At 40.6% G+C, this 22,180-nt stretch overlaps 2 protein-coding genes across 2 annotated transcripts in view; both read right to left on the minus strand.

Moving 5' to 3' along the window:
• Window positions 1-899, minus strand: part of LOC308328169 (myelin and lymphocyte protein-like) — a 6,303-nt gene extending 5,404 nt beyond the window's left edge. The window contains exon 1 of the mRNA XM_080781899.1: window positions 768-899. Within this exon, the coding sequence (XP_080638025.1) occupies window positions 768-854 (87 nt within the window). The 5' untranslated portion in view covers window positions 855-899. The remainder of the gene's footprint in view (window positions 1-767) is intronic.
• Window positions 900-8,955: 8,056 nt separating this feature from the next.
• nphp1 (nephronophthisis 1) lies at window positions 8,956-21,917 on the minus strand. Its single transcript, XM_080781417.1, has 20 exons — window positions 21,809-21,917; window positions 21,009-21,067; window positions 20,814-20,874; window positions 20,246-20,379; window positions 19,371-19,551; window positions 18,559-18,660; window positions 17,963-18,123; window positions 16,873-16,912; window positions 15,942-16,029; window positions 15,388-15,482; window positions 15,147-15,275; window positions 14,698-14,772; window positions 14,212-14,322; window positions 13,994-14,076; window positions 12,646-12,722; window positions 12,107-12,200; window positions 11,639-11,751; window positions 11,304-11,377; window positions 10,776-10,820; window positions 8,956-10,236 (listed from the first exon to the last, which is right to left on the minus strand). The coding sequence occupies exons 1-20, from the start codon at window positions 21,875-21,877 to the stop codon at window positions 9,958-9,960; spliced, it is 2,070 nt and encodes a 689-aa protein (XP_080637543.1). The 5' UTR covers window positions 21,878-21,917; the 3' UTR covers window positions 8,956-9,957.
• Window positions 21,918-22,180: the final 263 nt, after the last annotated feature.

The raw sequence follows: 22,180 nt of genomic DNA on the forward strand, positions 1-22,180 counted from the left end.
AAATGAAGAGGTACAACAGATCTAATTAGATTTCTCTCCAAAATGAAAAAGAATTCCGTCTGAAATGGGATATCTACCAATTAAAATAGAAGCTATTCAATTTTACCAAACTCATAAAAAAACTCAAAAAGAGAGCAACTCATTTAATCCTTGATGGAATTACAAGAGGGCTATATTTTATTCTTGAATCAATAATAAAAGATCTTTATAAACCATTTACTGTAGCTAATTTGGAAATAATATAATTTGAATTTGAGTATGCTATAATAAATGATGAGTCCTCATATAGCAGCAGTGCAGCATACCAGTACATTTTATCAGGAGCACCTGAGACTATAAAGTGTATAAACCCAGCCTGCAAGTGGTCTTATCTTTATAGTTTGTCAGGTCCTTTCTCTAGCTCTCTGCTAGGTCTAGCGATCAAATACTGATTCATGTTGACTAATGCTCTGTAGAGAAACAGATTAATATCTAACTAGAGACTTGCCTCAGTGGAGGATGGATTAATAGAGAGGGAGATCTAAGTGGGACTGAGCTCCATGTAGAATGATGGATTGATAAAGTATAAATGGGACAAATGGTACTGCAAGGTATGGATGGATGGAAACAAAAGAGAACAAAAACGTCCCTTAGTCTGGCTAATCAGGAATGAAGGATGAGCAAATGATTGAAGGATGACAGAAATATGATGTAGTAGAAGAGGGAGAGAATCCCACAAACAACAGGGCAAAGTCTCCTCTGTAGTATACGAAGAATGAGAAACTTACCCACTCTGGAAGGAAGAAGATGTCAGGAGCTGTGGTGAAGATTTTGCATCCGCTAGGCAGAGTGCTGGCAGATGTGTTGGAAGCCATAGTCTACAGTATGTGTGCCTGAGGGTGATAAATATATGTGTCAGGGTTAACCCACTGTGTTATGTGGGATGTGGGTCTGCGTCTGCCTTTTAAAGGCCTGTGTGTGTGTGTGTGTGTGTGTCTGTGTCCTCACCTTCCTCTATCTCGGTCTCTGTTACTCACTCCCTCCTCTCCTCTCCTCCTACCCATCAACAGATTAGGCGTTTCTTTATTCCAGTTGGACAGGTTGCTTTGTGCTTTTGCAAGAAGCAGTTGCCAGTACAGTATTTGGATGTTCTATTGTTCTTAAAAACATTAAAAATAGAACATATGTCTGAAAATGTTTGGTAAACGTTATTCCATAATAACAAAGGTTTTCTTTTGTATTCTATTTGGCTGCCTTTATCAACTTTTTCTCTTTCATTTGAATGGCAAATGTGTGTATGTTTGCATGAATGTACAGAACATATGTGTATGCGTGCGTGCACATGACACATGCATGCGTGTGTGTGTGTGTGTGTCCTACCTGTGGCCAGGTCCGCAAAACATAATGAGCTCTGTGAGACTCATGCTTTTATCAATGAAGCCTGGTTATTTCTCTTTTACCTAGAAAGAAAGAAATAATCACTTTAGTGGCCAGTTGGTTCGATTTTCTTAAGATCTTACGTTATGCAGATGAGGCATTCTCGCAGTCAATCTGAGTTTGTGCATGCAGACAGTAGGCTATACCTGGTTTTTGAGGTGCTGCTGTCTCATTAGACGTGACTGAATGTGGCTGTTCTGGTTCAGTGTCTATAGCTATGTAAAATGTATATAATTAATGGCTTGTTTAACTGTGGTGAACTTATACTGCTTGGCCGTAAACTCATATATGTTGTTAAAATTGTCATTTATTGGTGAATATTTTACATACATTATTCGATAACTTATAATATGTTCCCAATTATTGTATACATAAATGTGTCATTATATAAAGGTAACCAACTCCATAATACTTGCTCAAAAAGCATATAGCAAGCATGTGGTATTTAACAGATGGCCTAACTCAAATATCAGCCACTAAGACCCCTTTTCCACCGGTTGGTTCCCAGTGGGAACCGGTTCAGTTCTTTTTGGGTTTTAGTCCATGAGCCAGAGCTCCAAAATTGAAACGTTAATTATGAATTGAGTGGAGCAAAACCATACCTATATTAGATTGTTATCACCATTAAACTTCCCCAATTGAGTAGACACGAAGACAATGATTTATTCAAGTATTACACATTTTTACATTTTTAAATATGCAAATGAGGCATTATTTAGGAAAGTATGCAAAATAATAAAATAAAAATAAAAGCTACTACTGTGGAAGGGTTCTCATGTATTAATTTACTTGTATTGATCTTATAAACAATTTAATATAGGGTATAGTTTGCCCACCAAATTTGGAGCTTTGGCTCCAACCAAAAAGAACTGAACCGGTTCCCACTGGGAACCAACCGGTGGAAAAGGGGTCTAAATGTGGTTGCACACCGGCCGCGGTGTATTTGCGCCCGGTGTGTGGAGACCTTAACACCTTGCTGCTTCTCTCAGAAGGAGCTGAACCTCACAGAAAGGCTGCTCAGCTGCAGAAAAGAGAAACAATACAATCTGTGTCTGTACTGTGTAAAAATGAAACTAATAAAACTGCTTTTCATTCATGTGATTAAAAAGATAAAACAATATATAGATAAGGTTTCACCATGCTATCAGTTCAGTGATGCAGAGAGAGGTGGGAGGTCACTGTGGTGAACTTATACTGCTTGGCCGTTGGTTTGTGTTCAGGACAACAGTGACTCACTGGGGGTTCCTGTTTGCTTGTGAGCCTGTTTGAACTGAAGCACAAGGCTTCAAAGCCAAGCTGATGGACGAAGGCTAAGTGGAATGGATGTAGAAGAGTTCTGTTTGTCAATGAGGAAAAACAAGCACGAGATGGAGAGATGGGAAAGGAAGATATCATGTACGACTAACAGAAAGCAAACACAGTAAAATCCTCAGGGTTCATTAAGTCTAAACATGGACTGTTATATTTTCAATCAATTCATCTTTATTATATTCTAGGATGACAGTCACACTGAGGGCTGAGACTCCATTTTCCAGCAGTCGCTGAATAGACCCTGTAAAGTATTTTATTAAATATATTTTAACTATGCAGGTCAGAAACCTAAAAAGCAGTCTTTCCCAGGTCGGTGGAGACACAAGAATGTTTGAGAATCTCAGAGTCAAATTGACACTGAGGATTTGAATGTGCACACAGTCATGCAGTTAGTTCAAGGTAGTTGTACGGAAGGCCTCGATCAAGTGGGCCATGGAATCAGCTGGAGTCATATTATTGAGGGGCACCATGCAAGTCTATGAACTTTGAGGATATTACAATGTTTCTTTAGAGCACCCTTGACAAATTGTTTACGAGCCAAGTCTCTGGACCTTAATGTTTGTTTAGGGCACTAAATGACGATGTAAGTAGTCATGTGGTATAAATACCTCACTTCACACCAGTGTGACTTTTAGTAAAACACTGTCAACATTGTGATAGTTTTAGAAGGGAAGCGAATGGGATGTATTAAACTGTATCTATTTAAAGATGGATCGAGTGCCGTAATATTTTTCCACCCTAAAGTGATCAATTATTGAGAGACACTAGCCCCCACAAACTTTGTCTTAAACAAACATTAAATTCCCATTGACAATGAATGGAGAATTGTACGTCATAGTGTCTGAGCAAATAGGCATAGTCTATTTTACGTCGTGATGATGTACGATGATAAGCAACCCCCCCCCCCCCCCCCCCCCCGTGTGTACTGTGATGTCTGTTGTCTTTACCACTGCACAAAAGAAGTTTCCGAAAGGAAAAATAAAGTTCTTTGAAGTTGAAGATGTGTGACTGAGTGGCATAATTTACTCCCCTGTTTTATTACTGTTAGTTGTGTAAAGAGATAAGAAATGTAGGTTTATGATTTCCATGAAACCATGTGGTTTCAAGAGAATAACAATTGCACTCAATTTATTTTAATAAATTCTGAATGCTATATTTTGGAAAACATATTCGTATATTCAACCTAGATTGGCAAGATTAGATCCACACTAAAACTTATTTTGGCAACTGTTCAAGTAGTTTCCAACAAATATATTTGAGTCTTATAGGATGTTTTGATGGTGGTCATAGATTTCAGAGATGGTTCATTTTGTCACTAATGGAGTAGACAGAGGATGGCAACGTTGGGGGTCTTGAACATTTTCACACCAGAGGACTTGCAACCGGACTTAAAAGATTGAATGCGTTCTTGTCAACTGAGAAGCAAGCTTTAGTATACTGTCAATGTTCAAAATATTTATATCAATAAATGAATATTAGCTACAGTTACAGTATGTGAGAATAAAGATTATATTCTGATTATGCTTTTGTCTTTATGTATCATGACCAATACAACCTGCAAACACAATGGTTGCTGGGGAAATGGGTTAATGGTAGGTAGACTATACTGGATACAAAACCTATTGTCCAGGACCTGTTCTTAATCTCTCTGCTTTGTTCTTTGAAATCTGTCACTGTCATGATGAGTTTGTTTAAATTACCACCGCAAATAGACAGCAATAGGCCTCCATAAACTTCCATTGTCTTTCTTAATTTCCCTGCGCCTCTTTCAAAAACAAGTACAGTATTTGCATCAGATTTACATTCATGTGTTTTGCTGTCCAGGGCTCCTCTAAATTAGTGTGCGTGCGGTGCGTGCGTGCGTGTGTGTGTGTGTGTGTGTGTGTGTGTGTGTGTGTGTGTGTGTGTGTGTGTGTGTGTGTGTGCATGCGTGGCGTGCGTGGCATGTGTCATGCACATGTCTTTAGTTTCACTTCATCAAACTCAGACTACAGACCTACAGTTTCACTTTTACATAAATAAATTTATGCCTATACTTTCAATTCCCATTGTGCCATTCTGGTTGCAGCCTTGCCCACGTGTATCATATTCATATCGCTGTCTTGTAGCTCCATTTCCTCTTTTTTTAATACAAATATAAACCAGTAAGACACCCTGAGGGTGAGAAGCAACTTTGTGAGTGTCTGTTAAAGGGTTAGTTCAGATTTTTGGACTTAAAGCTGTGGGATTGCCATTAATATAGTGGTGGGGTATTAATTGATCCCCTGAGTCCCGTGGTGGGAGTTCTGGTCTGGTTTTGGTGAATATTAAGTAGTTCCGGTCATTTTGGTGGGGGTCACATGGGGGCCACGCATTAAAAATAAATGAATTCACGAAAATAGTGTCATTTGTATTGTTGAGTTGACCTATTTCTACCATATAGAGCAGTGATACTCAACCTCAGGCCCGCGGGCCTGACCATTATGACTGGCCCACCAATGAAAATCTAAAAAAAAGAAGAAAAAAAAATCTGGAAAATGAAATAAAAAGAAATAAATCTGAATGAAGTTATCTTTAATTACATTATTATAAGTAATACTATTCTATAGTATTACTATACTTAGAATTCTATTTTATTTGAATGATGAAACCCAGCTGCCATTAATAGTTGGAAATGGAAATGGAAATTGCGGAAATTGCGGAAATGGAAATTGCGGAAATTGCGGAAATGGTGGAAATGGAAATTTGCTGAAATTGCGGAAATGCGGAAATGGAAATTGCGGAAATGGTAATTGCGGAAATTGCGGAAATGGTGGAAATGGAAATTGCGGAAATGGAAATTGAGGAAATTGCGGAAATGGAAATTGCGGAAATGGTAATTGCGGAAATTGCTCTTCACTTATAGCTATCTATTTTCAGGTAGATTGTTTTATTTTACTCAGTCAGCCATATCACTACTCATTTTTTTTCATGAAAAAGGTCATAGCTGGGTAATCTATTTTCAGGCAAATTGTGTTTATTGTATTTTATTTTACTCAGCCATAACAATTTATTTTAAATGCGTGGTCTCCAGTGACCCCCACAAAATGGCCAGAACTACTTAATATTCACCAAAACCAGACCAAAACTTAATATTGACCACCACAGGACTCAGGCAATCAATTAATACCTTTAATTTTGGACAGAATCTGGAGGAGTAATATAAATAAATGTGTTTTTCAAAAGTCGGCCTCCTGGTGGCCGTTCTGGAAAATTTGGGGCAGAGGTTCATCGTTGGCATCCAGGGAGTGTGTGTGCAAAATTTGGCAAAAACCGGGTTAACGGTGCTGGAGATTAGCTGTACACAGACGGACGGACACAGTCACACACGGACACAGTGCAAAACATATTCTCTCCCCATGCCTTCGGCCTGGTGGAGACAAAAAGAGAGAGAGAGGGAGAGAGAGAGAGAGAGAGAGAGGGAAACAGGGTTATTGTAGATAGAGAGCCACACCTTGGACTAGCTCTGCTACAGATCTGGTTACACTCCAGAACTTATGTACGTGTGTACATACACGCACACATCCACACACATTCAGCACACATACAGAACGTACTACTGTATGTGTACATGCACACATCCACACACATTCAGCACACAAACAGAATTACTACAGTTTGCCTGCCTGCTTCCAGGGAACCTGGAAATCAATGGCTAGTTTTGGGCTGCTGGTCAATTCCAGTTTTTACACACACACACACACACACACACACACATGCACACGCACATGCACATGCACATGGCAACCTATCGCAATATAAATGCAATCCGCACCATAGGTATCGCTATCATATCCAAACGAGAGGTAAGTGAATCGTCCCACCCCTAATAAACAGCATATTCTGTCAAAATGTCTAAGACTGTAACCCTTAACCCAAGCCTCTCAGTCACGTCACTACGGATTAAGCTTCACCTGTATAACACATTTCCCCTGTTTAAAATGAGGGATGACTGGACTACTGCCATTTGTCATGATTATGCAAATATTCGACCACGCCCCGAAAAACTACAGGCTGGATTGCCATGGAATTTGTGTTGCATCTTCATGCTCCCTACCGGATGACCGCTACAGATTTTACTGACCCAACGGTCCCTCCCTTAGCGCCACCATTAGAACAACATATAATAACCTTCATGCCCCATGGAGGATGCACCCTAGCCATTTGTGTGACCATTATGCTAGTTCCACCCTCAGACCAGTAGGCCTATTTAGTCTAGCCCTGTAGCTTTTGGTGAGCCCATGTCCTCTGTCCTCTCCTCTAGCGCTTCAATCACTGAATATAACATTCTGCCCCCAATAATAATTAGCATTTGCCTTTATTGGATAATTAGACCGACTAGTGTGGGACTTTAAGGATGGCAATGTTCAAACCACTGTATTCTGGCTAGGAGTAAAGAACAGTAATGCTGCTGGGGGCTTTTCCAATCTTAGACTTATTTTCCATTTGTCGTACAACTCTTTGTACTGTACTTTCCTTGGTCTAATCTACTTTATCCAGCCCTAAACATCACAATGCACCCCCAAACATAAAAAACACACACTACCACCAACACTGAAGACACTATAGTGCAGCTTTCAGGATCACTATTGGAGCCAGCTGCCACTGAAACGTTACCCCCTGGAAACTCCCCTCCTGCTCAACTGGACCTGACCCTCCTCCAAATCTCTCCTCTTGGTCTCAACGTCAGACACAATAGTTCTGGAGGGAGAATGAGACTTGGGAACTGGGTGAAACTTCTCAGCATATCCTGCTTATAATAATCATCACAAGTCAGTGATTGTGTGAGTAGTTGTCAACAAGTTAATAGAAAAATATCCTATTCAACACAGAGGCAATTAATATGCCAGGGCACTGCAAGCCGGTGACTCTGTATATCAAATTTTATGTTTGCACATATACAATATACCATATGTATAAAATCTGGTTGCAGGTGTAACGCGATTTTAAGAACTTCATATCATATTTTTCAAATTGTTTGCTATGTGAGGAGAAAGAAATGGGCTGTTGAATGAACAGCCCCATCAATGCTGCCTCCAACTTGCATCTCAGAGGATTTGTCAATATACGCCTGATGTCATCCCGCTTCTATCAGCTAAAACACTATACAATGCTTCTTGGATGCCTTGAGTGTATCCATGGGAACGGCCATCTCATGTTGTTTGTGGAACAGAACACACAAGATGGAATGTGGAAAAACAGGAACTGTAGACATATTATTTACCCCCAAACATTGAAGAAAGGGTGGGTGGGTGTCAGTTTTACTATTGTGGACTTTATGCATTTGAAGTCTTGGCAGATTGAGTGACTTCCAGGAGAGATGAGGACCTTTCAGGCAGCGCTTCACTAAAACGATTTACCACTTGAGGTTATGGGTTTGATATTACAGCTTCACCCAGATGGTTGCTGCTCAGATGGCACAGGACAAAGCTGGGTTAAGGGTCTTGCTCAGGGACATTTCCAACACGTACACACTGGTGAGCCGAAGGCTGAACAGTTTCCCCACACGGCCGCGCTCCCATTTGTGGATGTGTGACCGTAAGAATGACTTAATATATTTTAGTATGCAATGGTACTTTAGTGTCCGTTTATTGCGACCATAGGTCGCAGTTTACTATGAAACTGTTAATTTCCCGTCAGTCAGTCAGGCCTCCATATATGGTCAGTGGTCACGCATCGTGACATCACGTCTAGTCACCCACATATTGCGACCATAGGTCGCAGTTTACTATGAAACTGTGCAAATTCCCGTCAGTCAGTCACATCTCCATATATGGTCGCGCATCGTGACTAGACTTTACAAGCTCTATTCGATCTATTTCCACCTCAAAACCTGATCATGACACAGCATCCAATTGCACTGATCGCTCACTGCTTTTATACCTGGATATATATAGACCACGTCAGAGTAATTATTAACCCTGAACACTCCTCTATTCATTGAAAGACTTGTCGGGCATTGATGTTGAACTACTGGGTGGGGACAGAAATGAAAGAGGGAGGTAAAGGAGAAAGGAAGGAGGGGCAGAGAGAGTGAGAACTAGAGGGATATAAGAAGCAAGTGATGACAACAGAGAGACAAATACAGTCTGAAGAACAGTCCCATCCTTTTCTATTTGAACAAATCAACCACAGAGTCACCCGTTAAATATTTATTATGAAATAGTTGCAAAAATAAATAAGAGTATCAAATGCAGCTGATCATATCATCACTATAAAGTCTACATGTCAATCATTAAGCAATCTGTCATCATCACAATAAATCAAAGTAAAATTTATTTCAAAATGCACTCAAAGAAGAGAGTGCATTTTGTCAGATGGAGGATGACTGATTTAAGCAGTCACACCTGGCCTGAGTCAAACTAGAACTGGACTCAGAGCTGGGTGTGGCTGCGCACCTGTTGTGCATGGACTTGATCAAGGCACAACAGGATAAATCAGTCATCTCCACAAACACTCAGGAGATAGCCTGTGTAAAATGATATTATTGTGTATAATTCCCTGCACATGGAGGAATAAAGCTACAAACTTAAGGAAGCTGCCCTGTGTTGTGTCCTTCCTTGCCCTGGGTAGTGACTAGTCGGTCACACTGCCATCAACAATTCTTTACAGAGTTGAGCTTTCATACCAGTAACCATTTTTAACAAGGTTTACATCTGGTGTATCGTATTTGGAGGGGGGGAAAAAATATTTTCACAGCAGCCATTTTGGCAGGTAAATGCTGCTGTAGTTAATAACATTAATTGTATTTCTGTGTGTTAAGCATCATGAAGTTAACTGTACTGTACAGGAGATGTCCATGCTGTGCCACAGTAGCACCTAAATTAAACATGACATTGTGTCTTTACCTTCAGCTGCGCTTACCAAAATCACTGCTATGAAAAGTGCCACAGCAGAGATAAAACATTCACAGAAATCTACACAGTCAAAGGTCTGTAGAGCCAAAATAGCAGCTACATACTGTAGTACGATTCTCAGTGTAAATAACATCCATTTGCTCACTCAGTATACAAATGTAACCATTTGTACAAGATGGTACAAATGTACAAGATTTTACTGTGTACAGTACATTCACCTGGTTGTATGGACCTCTGGATAGTTGAGAACCTCCAATATCATATCTAGAACGTTGACTAAAAAGTCAAATAATATACACGAAAAGGTGCCACTACTTTTAAACCACCTACAGTATGCCATTTATTCCCCCAATTGTTACCGTGCCACCCGCAAAAGGTCATAGGTCAGCTCTGCAATGTCAAAAGCATGGTGACAATGCTCGGGGTCAATGACGAGCTGCAGGCTTCCCGATTGGCCAGTGGTGTGCTGGGCGTCTTTGAGTGCACTCACGGTGGCGTAGGCGACTCGTGCACGCTGCTCCTCGCAAGGCTGGTCCGCCCACCGTTGTTGTGGCAAGGAGGGAGAGTGCAGGAGGTAGTAGACTGATGAGAGGTAGACGTTAGTGAACTCTTGCTTTAGATGGGCCAGGTCTCTCTGCGAAACGAGGAACATGAACAGCAACAGAACATCTTTAATCAAACTACGTAATGTATGCAGAGAGGAATGTCAATAATGCACACGGAAACGTGCATGTTCTGCTCGCACACACACACACACACACACACACACACACACACACACACACACACACGCTTGGGGTCGATGCTTTAACTTGGGACTCATTCCATATCCCCTTACACTAACCATAACTGACCAGTTAGAACTTATAAGACACACTGAATGCACAAATTACTTGGCAAATACACACATACACAATTTGGCAAGTATAACAAACCAAAGTATGTCATTAGAATGGAATGTGAACATCCTAATCGCTGTAAACAATATTATGTCAAATCTGGAGGCTAACAGAGTTACTTTCTTTATTGTGTACTTTAAGCACCATCTATAGGTTAAAATGAATATTACACATGCACACTGCGCATACTGTAGGTCTTAACACACACACACACACACACACACACACACACACACACACACACACACACACACACACACACACACCATCTCACCCTCTGAGCTCTGCTCATGTTGCTCTCAGCATCCAACCAGGCACTCTGAAGATACAATACAATACAATACAACAGTCAGAAAGTCCTTTAGTAGACATCAGTTTCTGTCCATACCAGTGAGGTAAGCCAGTCATTCATTCAGTAGTAGCAATACAATGCACAACATCTGGATACATCTATAATAGAGTGGCCCAGTGGTAACATACAGTTAGCCATTAGGCTAACTTTTGGTTTGGTTCACTGAACTAAATAAATAAAGAATATGTAATTAAAGTTTCCCCTGAAATGAAACAATAAATAAAAATGAAAAACTGTCGCCTTAAATAAGCCATGTTAAATGAGTGAAATGCTATATTAAATTGGTTTTAATAACATCAAACCATATGATATCACAGTTAACAGGATGGTAGTTTGCTCTGCTGGTGATCGGCAAGCAACTTTTATTTTACTAACAGCGTTAGTAAAATAAGTTAATTCACATCAACCATTACCATAAGAAAAGTAGGAAAAGATGACAGTTCCACTGACCCTGAGGGCATCCAGCAGATCCGTTTGTTCCAGCAACACAGGGAAGGTAGCCAGGATAGGACTACACATTAGCTCTACAGAGAGAGAGAGGGGGGGGGACAAACTTTCTTCAGAAAATAATCATCCCTGAAAGCTTTGTGCATCTGTTCCTTAGTCCCTCAATGTCTGGGTGCATGTGTAATTGTGTATGTACAGTTAATCTCTCAAGAACAGATTCTGAGCTAAGGAAACAAACAGCAGAGGGTGCCGTTTTTCCTTTCTTTGCCGACGTTCCCAGATTGACTGTGTGTGTGTGTGTGTGTGTGTGTGTGTGTGTGTGTGTGTGTGTGTGTTACCAGCATCTTGCATGGTTGGTCTGTCCATCAGCAGAGCGTCAGCTAGAATTTGTCTGTGCAGAGCCAGCAGGTGGACAGAACTCAGACAGAACAACAGCGTGTCTGGAAGGACACTGGCAGAGAATACACAGCATTAGGATACGGGACGGGATACCAATTTAATCCAATCAAGAGAGAGAACTAGACGTACAGGATACACGGTAACCAAGTCAAACTGGAAGTGATGACAAACATTAGCAGACAAAATTGGTACACTGATAGAACATTGCTGATAAATGGGTTCTCTCTCTTGATTGGATGAAGTTTGAGTCTCACCTGAAAATTTATTTTCCGTTTACTACTAAACTGGAAAGACAGGAAGATATATGCATTACTGAATAAACACTTTCAACAAATACAACTTGTTGCGTGAGGACATACGGTACGCATCACCTAAATATTTGTTCATTATCTTTGTGGTCCATTCACCTAAGATGAGTTCTGGTGCGGCTGTTGGCTGACTTAAACTTCAAAATGACTTTTGGTTCTCTCCTGGACTGTAGCATCTGATGGAACACAGTGTCTTCAGAAGAGAGGATAGACGGCATGTCATATCAAGGTTCGAGGTGGTTATTATGGTTAGGTGAGGTCTTGTGTACATGTACGATAAATGTTTTGCTCGGCTCCTATATGATGTAGGATTGTAGGTCATTGTTATACTGTATGTTGTATACATTACAGTGTCATACATACTCTGTATTTAACTTGAAATTATAGTTACTTTATACCCTATTGCCCTACAAACAAGCCCATTCAAAAACACAAGCATTATTTTAATAAAAACGAACATGGGGGTGCAACGTTCAAACCCTAAACCAACATCTCTTACTTTGCAACACCTTGGTTCCCTCTAGATTATGTCATTTTGATTTTAGATTTCGGTTATGGCCTTTGTAAGTCCTGGAGAGTTTAATTATGTTGATACAATCAGACATCTGTGAGAACAAATACAATGTATATCTTCTTACTTTCCCTTGATGCAGTGTATTCCATTGCTACATCTCTCTCATAGGGAGTTCCCCCATTCACTGGCAGCTCATAAGTCCTGAAATCCGTCCACACACACGCACACAAAATATGAAACAGTACACATATACAGTACCGTACATGGAGGGAGAATCTATATTACAATTCTCTAACACCAACATTTTCTGTACGCATTGAGCACAATGCAAAAAAGAATGAGTACAGCTTTGTGCGCGGTTCGGTTCAGTTGGCCAAGTCATAGGCTGTGACATATGCAGGGTATGCACTTCCCATTGCAGTCAGAACTGCAGCATCACTCCCAATCTTCCGCCGTAGTCTGAAAACCCACCTTTTCAGACTCCATCATGGCCCATAGCACTTACCCCACCCCCTTAGATAGCATTTCTGTAGACTTAGATAGCATTTGATACAGACTTATAGCATGTTATGTAGACAGCATAAGTGCATTGTATGTAGTCATAGCACGTCATAGTTCATATGTATAGCATAGTAGTATAGATGTATAGTTTATATGTATAGTTTCATTATATAGATATTCCACTGTTACTTTCTTAGCTTACACATGTTTCATGATAAATGTTTGTATGTGATGTATTCCCATGCTTTTTTGTTCTTGCTTAATGTAAATCGCTCTGGATTAAGAGTGTCTGCTAAATGCCTAAATTGTAAATTGTAAATTGTATGCGGAAGTGCTGTTTAGCCCTATGTGCTTTGTGGCCGTGATACATCACTGACTTTACTACTGCGTATTCAACCCAGCTGTGTGGGTCTTCGACTACTGCGGTCTGCGGGGCTGTGGCAGGGGGCGGGATCAAGGTGTCTGTGTGTGGGGTGACAGGGCTGGCTTTGCCAGCTCACAAGCGCACCTGCAGCAGATTGTGTCAATTCAATGAAGGACAGCTGCTGTGTATATAAGGAAGCTAATGTGCTTGTGTTCTCTGTTGCAGTGAGAGGCTAGGTCCAGACAGAGCCACACAATACTCCACATTCCTGGCTGTTATAATTGGATGTTTAATGTCACACGGCGACTGTTTAGTTCATGTTATAGGATTCACATTGAGGACACTGACTTGTAACACTTTAGTTTTGGCTCCTGTTAATGACGGAGATAGTTTGTTTGATGACCAATTCCCTGGCTTAAGAGGAATAAACTGCAGTGAGATCCATAATAACGCGGCACCCCGCCCTTAAAACAACAACACGGAACAACAAGCAATCTACCCAGCACCGAAAAAACGCGGTCAGTGGCCAAAGAGAAATCAGTGTCTGCCTTCGTTCAAAAGGTATGGTTTGCATCAGTGTTTGTATGAACTCTCTTTTTCTGTATACCTAGCAGTTATTGGAGCTCCAGTGTCATCAGTCAGTTTGAGGAAGGCCCAACCACAGCTTAGGTCTCCTCTCTCTCCTGTAGACTGGACGCACACGCATGCACGCGCGCACACACACACACACACACACACACACACACACACACACACAATAAAATAGCAGCCTAAAAAAAGGATTGTGAGTCGTGTTCAGCTTTACATAATGAGACATATTCTTACGTTTCGTATGAAGGTAACTCCCAGTTCTAAGAGAATGCCTAGGTCAGGTGAATCAGAACTGCAGCGTAGAAAACATTCTCCGTCCAGCAGGGTTGGCAGGAGACCTGCCATCTTTAGTAAACACACATACAGTCATAATTATCACGTCATGTTCCAAGTTTCTGGTTTATATTCTTAGTATTTACTCCCAGTATATCAGCAATGAAACCAATCGGTGACAAAATATAATTAGCCATACCACTGCAGAAATGTAAATCTATATGATCACTATGTCACGGAAATGTTTGAAATTATTTATATATTTTTATGTTAAAACTGTTAAATCTTTACAATAATGACATGCCCAATATAGCTCTACCAGTATACCAACTCACTATAAAATATTTCTTTCTTCCTCTTCTTTTTGGCGGCCCTGGCCACTATTTGGAAAACCTGTAAAATAAGGGTTTGTTTGCATGCTCCAACAGTACAGTACGCACTACATACCCGTGGAGAGAAGGTCCAGTTCTTGGGGTTCTTGTCATTATAGGTTGCCCTCACTGTGTGAATGTTACTCAATACCTGTCAGACACAGTGCATACAGTAGTCATCTTTGGTAGCATCAGCTACCATCACTTGGTGCAGTCTTTTGCTGAATACATTATTGTCTAAAGAAAGTCCATACATTTTTAAGATGATGTACAGTATAGTCAATCTACATAATTTTAAAGAAGTATGACTTTCATTTCAAAGACCAATTATAGCATTGCCAAAAGCTACATTAAACAAACCAGATGAAAAACCTTTTATTCCAATTCAAAGTTAAACTACCCTACATACTTTTCCCTCACATAATAAGCCATTGAACATGGAAAGACTTGCCATACAAGATTCTTATTTTCTACATCGAATCTCTTGACGGTCGAGCCAGAGGGCTAGACAAGGTTAACCATTACCTGAGTTCCGTCGAAGGCACAGAGACGGATGTGCCTGCTAAGGACTTGAATACCGACTCCTGGGGTAGGAATCATCCTGCAGCCCCACAGGCTGAAGCAAATACTGGTCTTCAGTGACCGAGAACGAACCTGGAGAGGAAAGGAAAGGACACGAGACAACTATCATGCACTTGTAAATAACATAGCCGATCTTAAAAAGGTTTTTGCCTATAATGCCATGCTAAAAAACAAGTGGTCTTACCCTGCCAGTGTCTGTGTCCAGGAAGAGGTCTTTAAAGGAAAGCTGTGATTGGCTGAGCTCAGGCTGAATGTAATGACTTCCTCTGTAGGTTATCCCTAGACAATGAAATAGAATAGTCAGTATACTATCAATACTATAGTCAGTCAGTATACTATTAAATGGTAAATGGTGCATTTATATATCGCCTTCATCCAAGGCGCTTTACATAGATTATGCATTTCATTCACACATTCATACACCGATGGCGGAGGAAACCATACAAGGCACCTGCTCATCAATTAGGGGTTCAGATTCTTGCTCAAAGGACACTTCAACACAAACTCATGGGGAGCCCGGGATCGAACAGGGAACCTTTCGGTTCCCAACCGGCAACTCTAGCCCTGAGCCACTGCCGCCCCATATTTGTAATAGTGGTAGTCTTCAAACCTGCACATAGAACCTAACTTTTACTACATGCCTTTTTCAGGATTGTAATAATCTGTGGGTGAGGTGAACACAAGTATCATGAATGGGTCCTGTGTCTGTAGACGTGTACAGTACAAGCATGTGCTGACCTTCATCCACCAGTAGCTTATTGAGGGTTGATGGTCTGAATCCTGACGGGATGGCCCCCATGGCAGAGAGGACATCAGTCGCATCGATCTGTCAAACAGACAGACTACTATATGACATTGACAACGTAACTCGCTGATTCCAGCAGATGATATGAAACGTATTTAAGACCATCAAACATACAGTAACCAATCTAATCATAGTATGCTGCAACGAGAATAGATAGCCAATACTGTGCATGTAGTGCATAGACGTCCTGGTTTCCTGAAGGTCGCATGCCCATTTCCGGTTAAATTTACCATACTGTAGCTTCATTTGACTGGTGAGACAGCCATTTAAAAGGGCGCAAACATATACTGTTTGCATCATTTGCAGACCCTTCATGATTTATTTTCTGGGCTCAGCAAAAATGTTGTCTCTTACCTGCTACAATTCGATTATTAACTAACTCGAAGAAACGTCACCATATTACACCAATCCTAGCTTCTCCACATTGGCTGCAGATACGTTTCAGTATTTTAAGATTTCACTGGCGACTTTTAATGCCTTGCCAAGGCCAGGTTCCCAGTTAGATTTCAGATATGCTTGTCCCGTATGAGCCTGTGCGCCACCTCAGATCCTGCAGGGTTCTAATAGTTGGAACCAAAACTCGCCTTGTTACCTTGGGTGACACAGGGCTCATATCTGGAATTCCCTGCTTGAGGAGGATGTAAGGCTAGAAAAGTCAGTGTCATCTTTTAAATAATTTCCGAAAACATGCCTTCTCTTAGATAGATTTTATTTATTTATTTTGACTCCTTCATCCACATCTATTTCATTGCATACGTGTATGGCTCACTGTATTATATGTTCTATTGTTGTTTATCTTATTATTTATAATTAAAGCTAATATTATTATTATGCAGTTTTATTGAGCGCAATAGCAGTCTTTACCTCAACGAGGGCTTTTCTGACAGTGGACCAGCTTGAAGACCTGAGGAAGCAACGGATTGATAGAAACACATTTTTAGTCCAACATGAACATGGTGAAAGTTAAGTGAAAATACTTTTTAGGCAAGTCTGATTTTATTTAGACAGGAAGGAGTTCTGATAAACTCATGTAAACATTTCTCAGACTTTCCGACATGTTTTAACTGACTTGGTATGCCATTCATGTGTTACTTCATTGGTCACTTTACAATAATAATTCTCTAAGGGAATACACACAGAACTTTCAAGGCAACTTTATTTATAATAAATGGTGACATGTGACACAGCGGAGAAGACGTATACTCTTTGGCGTTGTATCATTTTATATCAGGGGTGGGTAGCATTTATTTCCAGAGTTTTCCAGAGCATTTATTTCACTGACTTTGATATAAGTGAGTGAAGGGCCACACATTGTACAATTGAATTGAACCATTAACAAAACCATTAATATGACAGACTTTTACAATGTAGATTCTTTGAGGCTGTCATTTAGTTTTTTTAGGACTTGGCGGGCCGGATTGAGATAGGGCCGTATGTTGCCCATGTGTGTATTAGATGGTACTTATTTAGAGGTCAGAAACTGGTTTGTCCGACAACATGAACAAAGGATAATTATGTGCTTGACATTCTATCCGCTTGGTCACCTAGTGATGTGCCCTGCGAAAACTAATACTGACCATCATTTTTGGCAATAAAATCCAAGTTGGGATGACTAAAAGTTTCTTTTGTATCATGGCCTGATATACTCATCTAGGCCAGGGGTTCTCAACGTTTTTGGCTGGGGACGGAAATGCTTTGGCCATGTCTCGCAAACTCTTAATTTCCATTTTCCAGCCATTCCATTCAGTTATAAAAACATAAATATAAATATATAATCTGGGGACCCCTCAAAATATTTTGGCAAACCCCCCGAGGGGTCACTACCCCCAGGTTGAGAACCCCTGATCTAGGCAAGGTGCTCTTACTTTCCCTGCAAATATGTCCACTTTGTCCAGCAACACACCGAATGAGCTATTGAGCTTAGAAACATCAAGAGTTGAAAGCATAACATCACCTCTTTCTATCTTTGGCCTCGGTCAGCTCATCCCCATCCTCCTCTTCCTCGCCATCAACATTAGAGTCCTTCTCAATAGAGTCTTTATCATCATCATTGTCATCAGTGCCGTCATCATCAGTGCCGTCATTGTCATCTCCATCATCCACTCCATCACCACTCTGAAGAGTATTGTTAGTCGGTACCTCATTCACAATTGTCAACATCATAAGATAGTGTGACTCGCCATAAATAGCTAATATAGATCTACAAGCTCACAACCCATCACATGCGACGGATATTTTCACGAGAAACACTGTCATACAACAAAGTATAGATCAGAGGTTAATAATAATAATACATACAATATTTTAATATAGTGCTTTTCAAGGTACCCAAGGTGTGCTTTTGAACGTTTCGAAGGTGGGGGCAGCTCTGATGTGAGCCGGGAGTGAGTTCCACAGTGAGGGGCGCCCACTGCGATTCAATGTTGTTTGATTAATCAGGTATATGAGAAAGAGGAGGCTTATTCATTTAGACAGAATTGAGACAGGTGACAACTGACAACACAATTGCAGGGTATGGAGTGAGGATGGTTAGCAAGGTGCGTATTGTACCTTCAGGTAGGTTTTGGGGACGACTCCCCTGTTGCCTTTAGTGTCCAGTGCCAGCCACCATCCGTCTGTTGTTTTGTTAATGATCCTCAATACCTCACCCCTCTGAAAAAGCAGAATAATTGCAGTTTGCACATTTATCACAAATTCTTACAATTTGGGGTTGTTTAACATCCTTAGGAAGATCTGGAGGACAAAATACATTCTCAACTAATACCAAAATACAAATCCAATGTAAAACAGGTGATGTATGGATCAAAGAGTCCTGCCTCAGGAGAATATTAAACTAATCTGGTGGAGAGACAAATTAAATAATGTGGACCTGGAAAAGAACAAGGCAGGATCCCTTTGCCTTACAAATTCAAAACAGAAAACGCACAGAAACCCTGCCACAAACATCAGCCTAAAATGGAACGTAGTAAAGTTAAAAGTTAAATCACTCCAGGAGGTGTCCAAAAAGGCTCAACTGGGGAGGCGGAAATAACCCAACAATTGAGTGAAGTGGATAACATATGGCCTTTGCTCCTAGGCCCTAGGGGCTATAGCATGTAAGTAATGCTATAGCCCTAGGGGCTATAGCATGTAAGTAATGTTTCAATTTATGCACCAGTAAAGCTGATTGACAAGCTCACAACATGTTGCATTGCGACATGTGCTTATCAATATGCTACTTTCTGCAAAGGTTTTCCCAGCATGCAGATGCTGGGCTAACCCTAGCCTATGTTGGAATATTGCCAATATTTCCTTTCTTCCCAAGAATACATTGTACTTGAAAGTAGTCAAACTAGCTGCCAATGGAATAGAATGTACTTCACCTTAACAGAAAGGTCTCCGTCCTGCTCTCCTTTGAAGTCACTGAGGACTGCGTAGACATGAGGGTCTGACTGAGAAAACGATTTGGCAACACGCTTCAGCTTGTCAACTTCCTCGTCGCTATCATCTTCGTCATCTTCGTCCTCCTCCTCCTCATCCTCACTTTCTTCTTTCTGGTCTTCACTGTGGATAAAATATGACCATGAGGGAAATGTATTCATTTAATAATGCCTTATATAGGTTGTTGTATGGTATCGTCACATATCACCTATAAAAAGATTGCTCAATACCGACCGGTCAAGCAAGTGGATTCATGAATGTATTTTAGGCCAATAAAAAAAACTGTATACCAAATGTCCCACTCCACACCCCCTGTTGCTGGACTAATACTCTATAGACCCGAGTTGACAGGCAGCACTGTACTTGGTGCTCTCTTTTTCTCCCCTCTATACCAAATCTGTAGATTATTTTTTGCTATTTATCCCAGAATATAAATGCTAGGGCTCAAGTGGTTTAGAAATTCCTAAAAGCATTTGCCCCAAAAAATCATTATCAATAATTGTGGTTAATAATCATGATCAATAATCAATAATCAAAATATTAAGCAAAAATTCAAGAAGATACCCATAATCGTATAGGAGATATGCTCCAAAAAAGATTTTGGATGGACAGACAGACGGGACAAACCTAAACCACAGGATCAGAGGAGATAATTGAATGCCTAATGAAGCTAAAATAACAGATAATCTACAAGCTCACAACGCATCACGAGTCACAACATATTGTGAGCTTATACTGTAGATCTGCTATTTTCGCCATGTGCCACCAATCACATCCATCACACAGTAAAGTATAAAGCAGTCTTAATCTAACTGACCCTGCTGCAGAGCTTGGCCCTGGGGGCGATAGCTCCAAAGAGAGGGTGTTCAGCCTCCCCATGAGTGTCTGTAGTCGTCTTTCCTCTTCCCGTTTCCTCTGATCGTAGTTCCCTACAGGGGCAGGCTCATCAGTCTGGGCACAGCAACAGAGGGAGAAGGGAAGGTTTTCAGTAGTCGACCAGTAACTCCATGGCCAGTAGTCGACAAAATAACTCAACCCCAGTACTCTAGTAGATATTCCTGGTCAAATATTACTAAACTATATGAGTGAACGTTTGTCAGTCAAATTTGTACTTAGTTAAAGCACTGGAGTACTTGCTTTTATACTTAACTATTCAAATGTACGTGCTTTTAAAAAGTATAAATGACAAATTCTTATACATAGCTGTAATTGAAATTCCAACATTTTCCAATGCTATTCATTTTATAATGGAAGCTTGCAGTATAATGGAATTTCACAACAGAACGTTGTTATTTGAGTATTAAACGAATATATAGTTTGTTTGTATCTGAATCTGTTGCATTGTCAAATGCAAAACAGAAACAGAGTCAAATTGAATCACTAACTTTAGTCAGCCTCTTGAGTGTCCCCATTGCCTTTTCAGCTGAGCTCTGCATCTCTTGGCATCTGTTTGAAATCAGGTTTTCAGAAAAAGTCAACTCCTCATTAAATAGTAAAAGCCTACGTGCTGTGCATGTTCAGGATCAGATTAAATGTATTTACAGTAGTGGGTCTCCATAGGGCTAAACTATAGTTTTTACCTTTTGTACGCCTCTTCTGGGTTCAATGTCTGATTCTGATCCTTCACAAGGCTGTCAACCTTTGAGGTGGAAACAGATAACAGGCTCTAAACGGAGACCGCCTGCATATAGAATATCTTACCAGACAGTTTACAGTTATAAGTTAACTAACTAAACCCATTGCATCCTTGTGGTTTGATTGATTGATTGAAATATTTGTAGAATTACAGTACATTTCAAGCACAAACTCAATACAGAGACTGTTAACTGTGAGTGGACGACCCAATTAAGCATTACACTTGTTTACAACAGGGTCCACATTGTTCAATTCATCAAAACATATAGACATACAAATAGACACTTCTATGTAGTTAAAGAACAGAACAGGAATTCATCATATCAATGGTCAGTTTCAATAAATAAACATGTTTAAAACCCATTGCATCCTTGTTGTTAGCCCTGGTCCAGTGCGTTAGCGAGTCTGTGAGAAACTCGCTATTAACGCACTGGACAAGGGCTACCTTGTGGTCTAAAGAATGTTGTGATGTCACTTGTCAGAAAACATGCTCCACCAAGGCACCGACACAAACACTAACACACTTCCCAGTCAGCTTCGTGTGCGGTACTATGCAGAGGAATCAGGATAGTCTGAAACTCCAGTCAGTTTTCATCGTTTTCATCAATGCTGGCTATTAAAGTTGCCCTGCCCGCCTATGTGAGTTGCCCGCGTTATGTGAGTTCTTGCTGACGCGTTCAAACAGATCGGTCGTTTTATCCTTTGTTCCGCATTACATTTACGTATCTATCAGTGCATAACAAACCTTTCTTTTTATGTCGTCAATCTCTCTCTGGACAAGCTGCAAAGGACCTTTTCTTCTTGTTGGTGCCATTAGTGAAGACTGGAGAGCAAAGCTGGGCTAGCTACAAGTCATGTCACAGAAAGATTTGGTGCCTACGGCAACCATGGCAACCAGTGACGAATCGATGGGATACAACTTCCGGCGTGGCAACTTTTCCTTCAAAATAAAGGTCTAATTAACGTCCACACGCCAATCAGACCAGTGTACTTGTAGCTGTACGGTCGGTGTACTGTACACATGAAATTGATGCGAGAAGCAGGTGGCTAATGTATTGCAGGAAGAGCGGACTGCACTACATATTGTGGCAACCTAATTGTTAAATTGGCTATTTTT

This window comes from Protomyctophum bolini (assembly GCF_963924005.1).
Source record: "Protomyctophum bolini genome assembly, chromosome: 14".
NCBI classification, from domain to species: domain Eukaryota; kingdom Metazoa; phylum Chordata; class Actinopteri; order Myctophiformes; family Myctophidae; genus Protomyctophum; species Protomyctophum bolini.

Bases quoted from the DNA above. Each gene is read 5' to 3' on its own strand.
- nphp1 (XM_080781417.1), bottom strand. From the start codon at position 21,877: ATGGCACCAACAAGAAGAAAAGGTCCTTTGCAGCTTGTCCAGAGAGAG. The intron at 21,068-21,808 runs GTTTGTTATGCA...TCCACCTCAAAG, and splicing joins TTGACGACATAAAAAGAAAG to GTTGACAGCCTTGTGAAGGA. The intron at 12,723-13,993 runs GTATACAGAAAA...GACGGATTTCAG, and splicing joins GGAGCTCCAATAACTGCTAG to GACTTATGAGCTGCCAGTGA.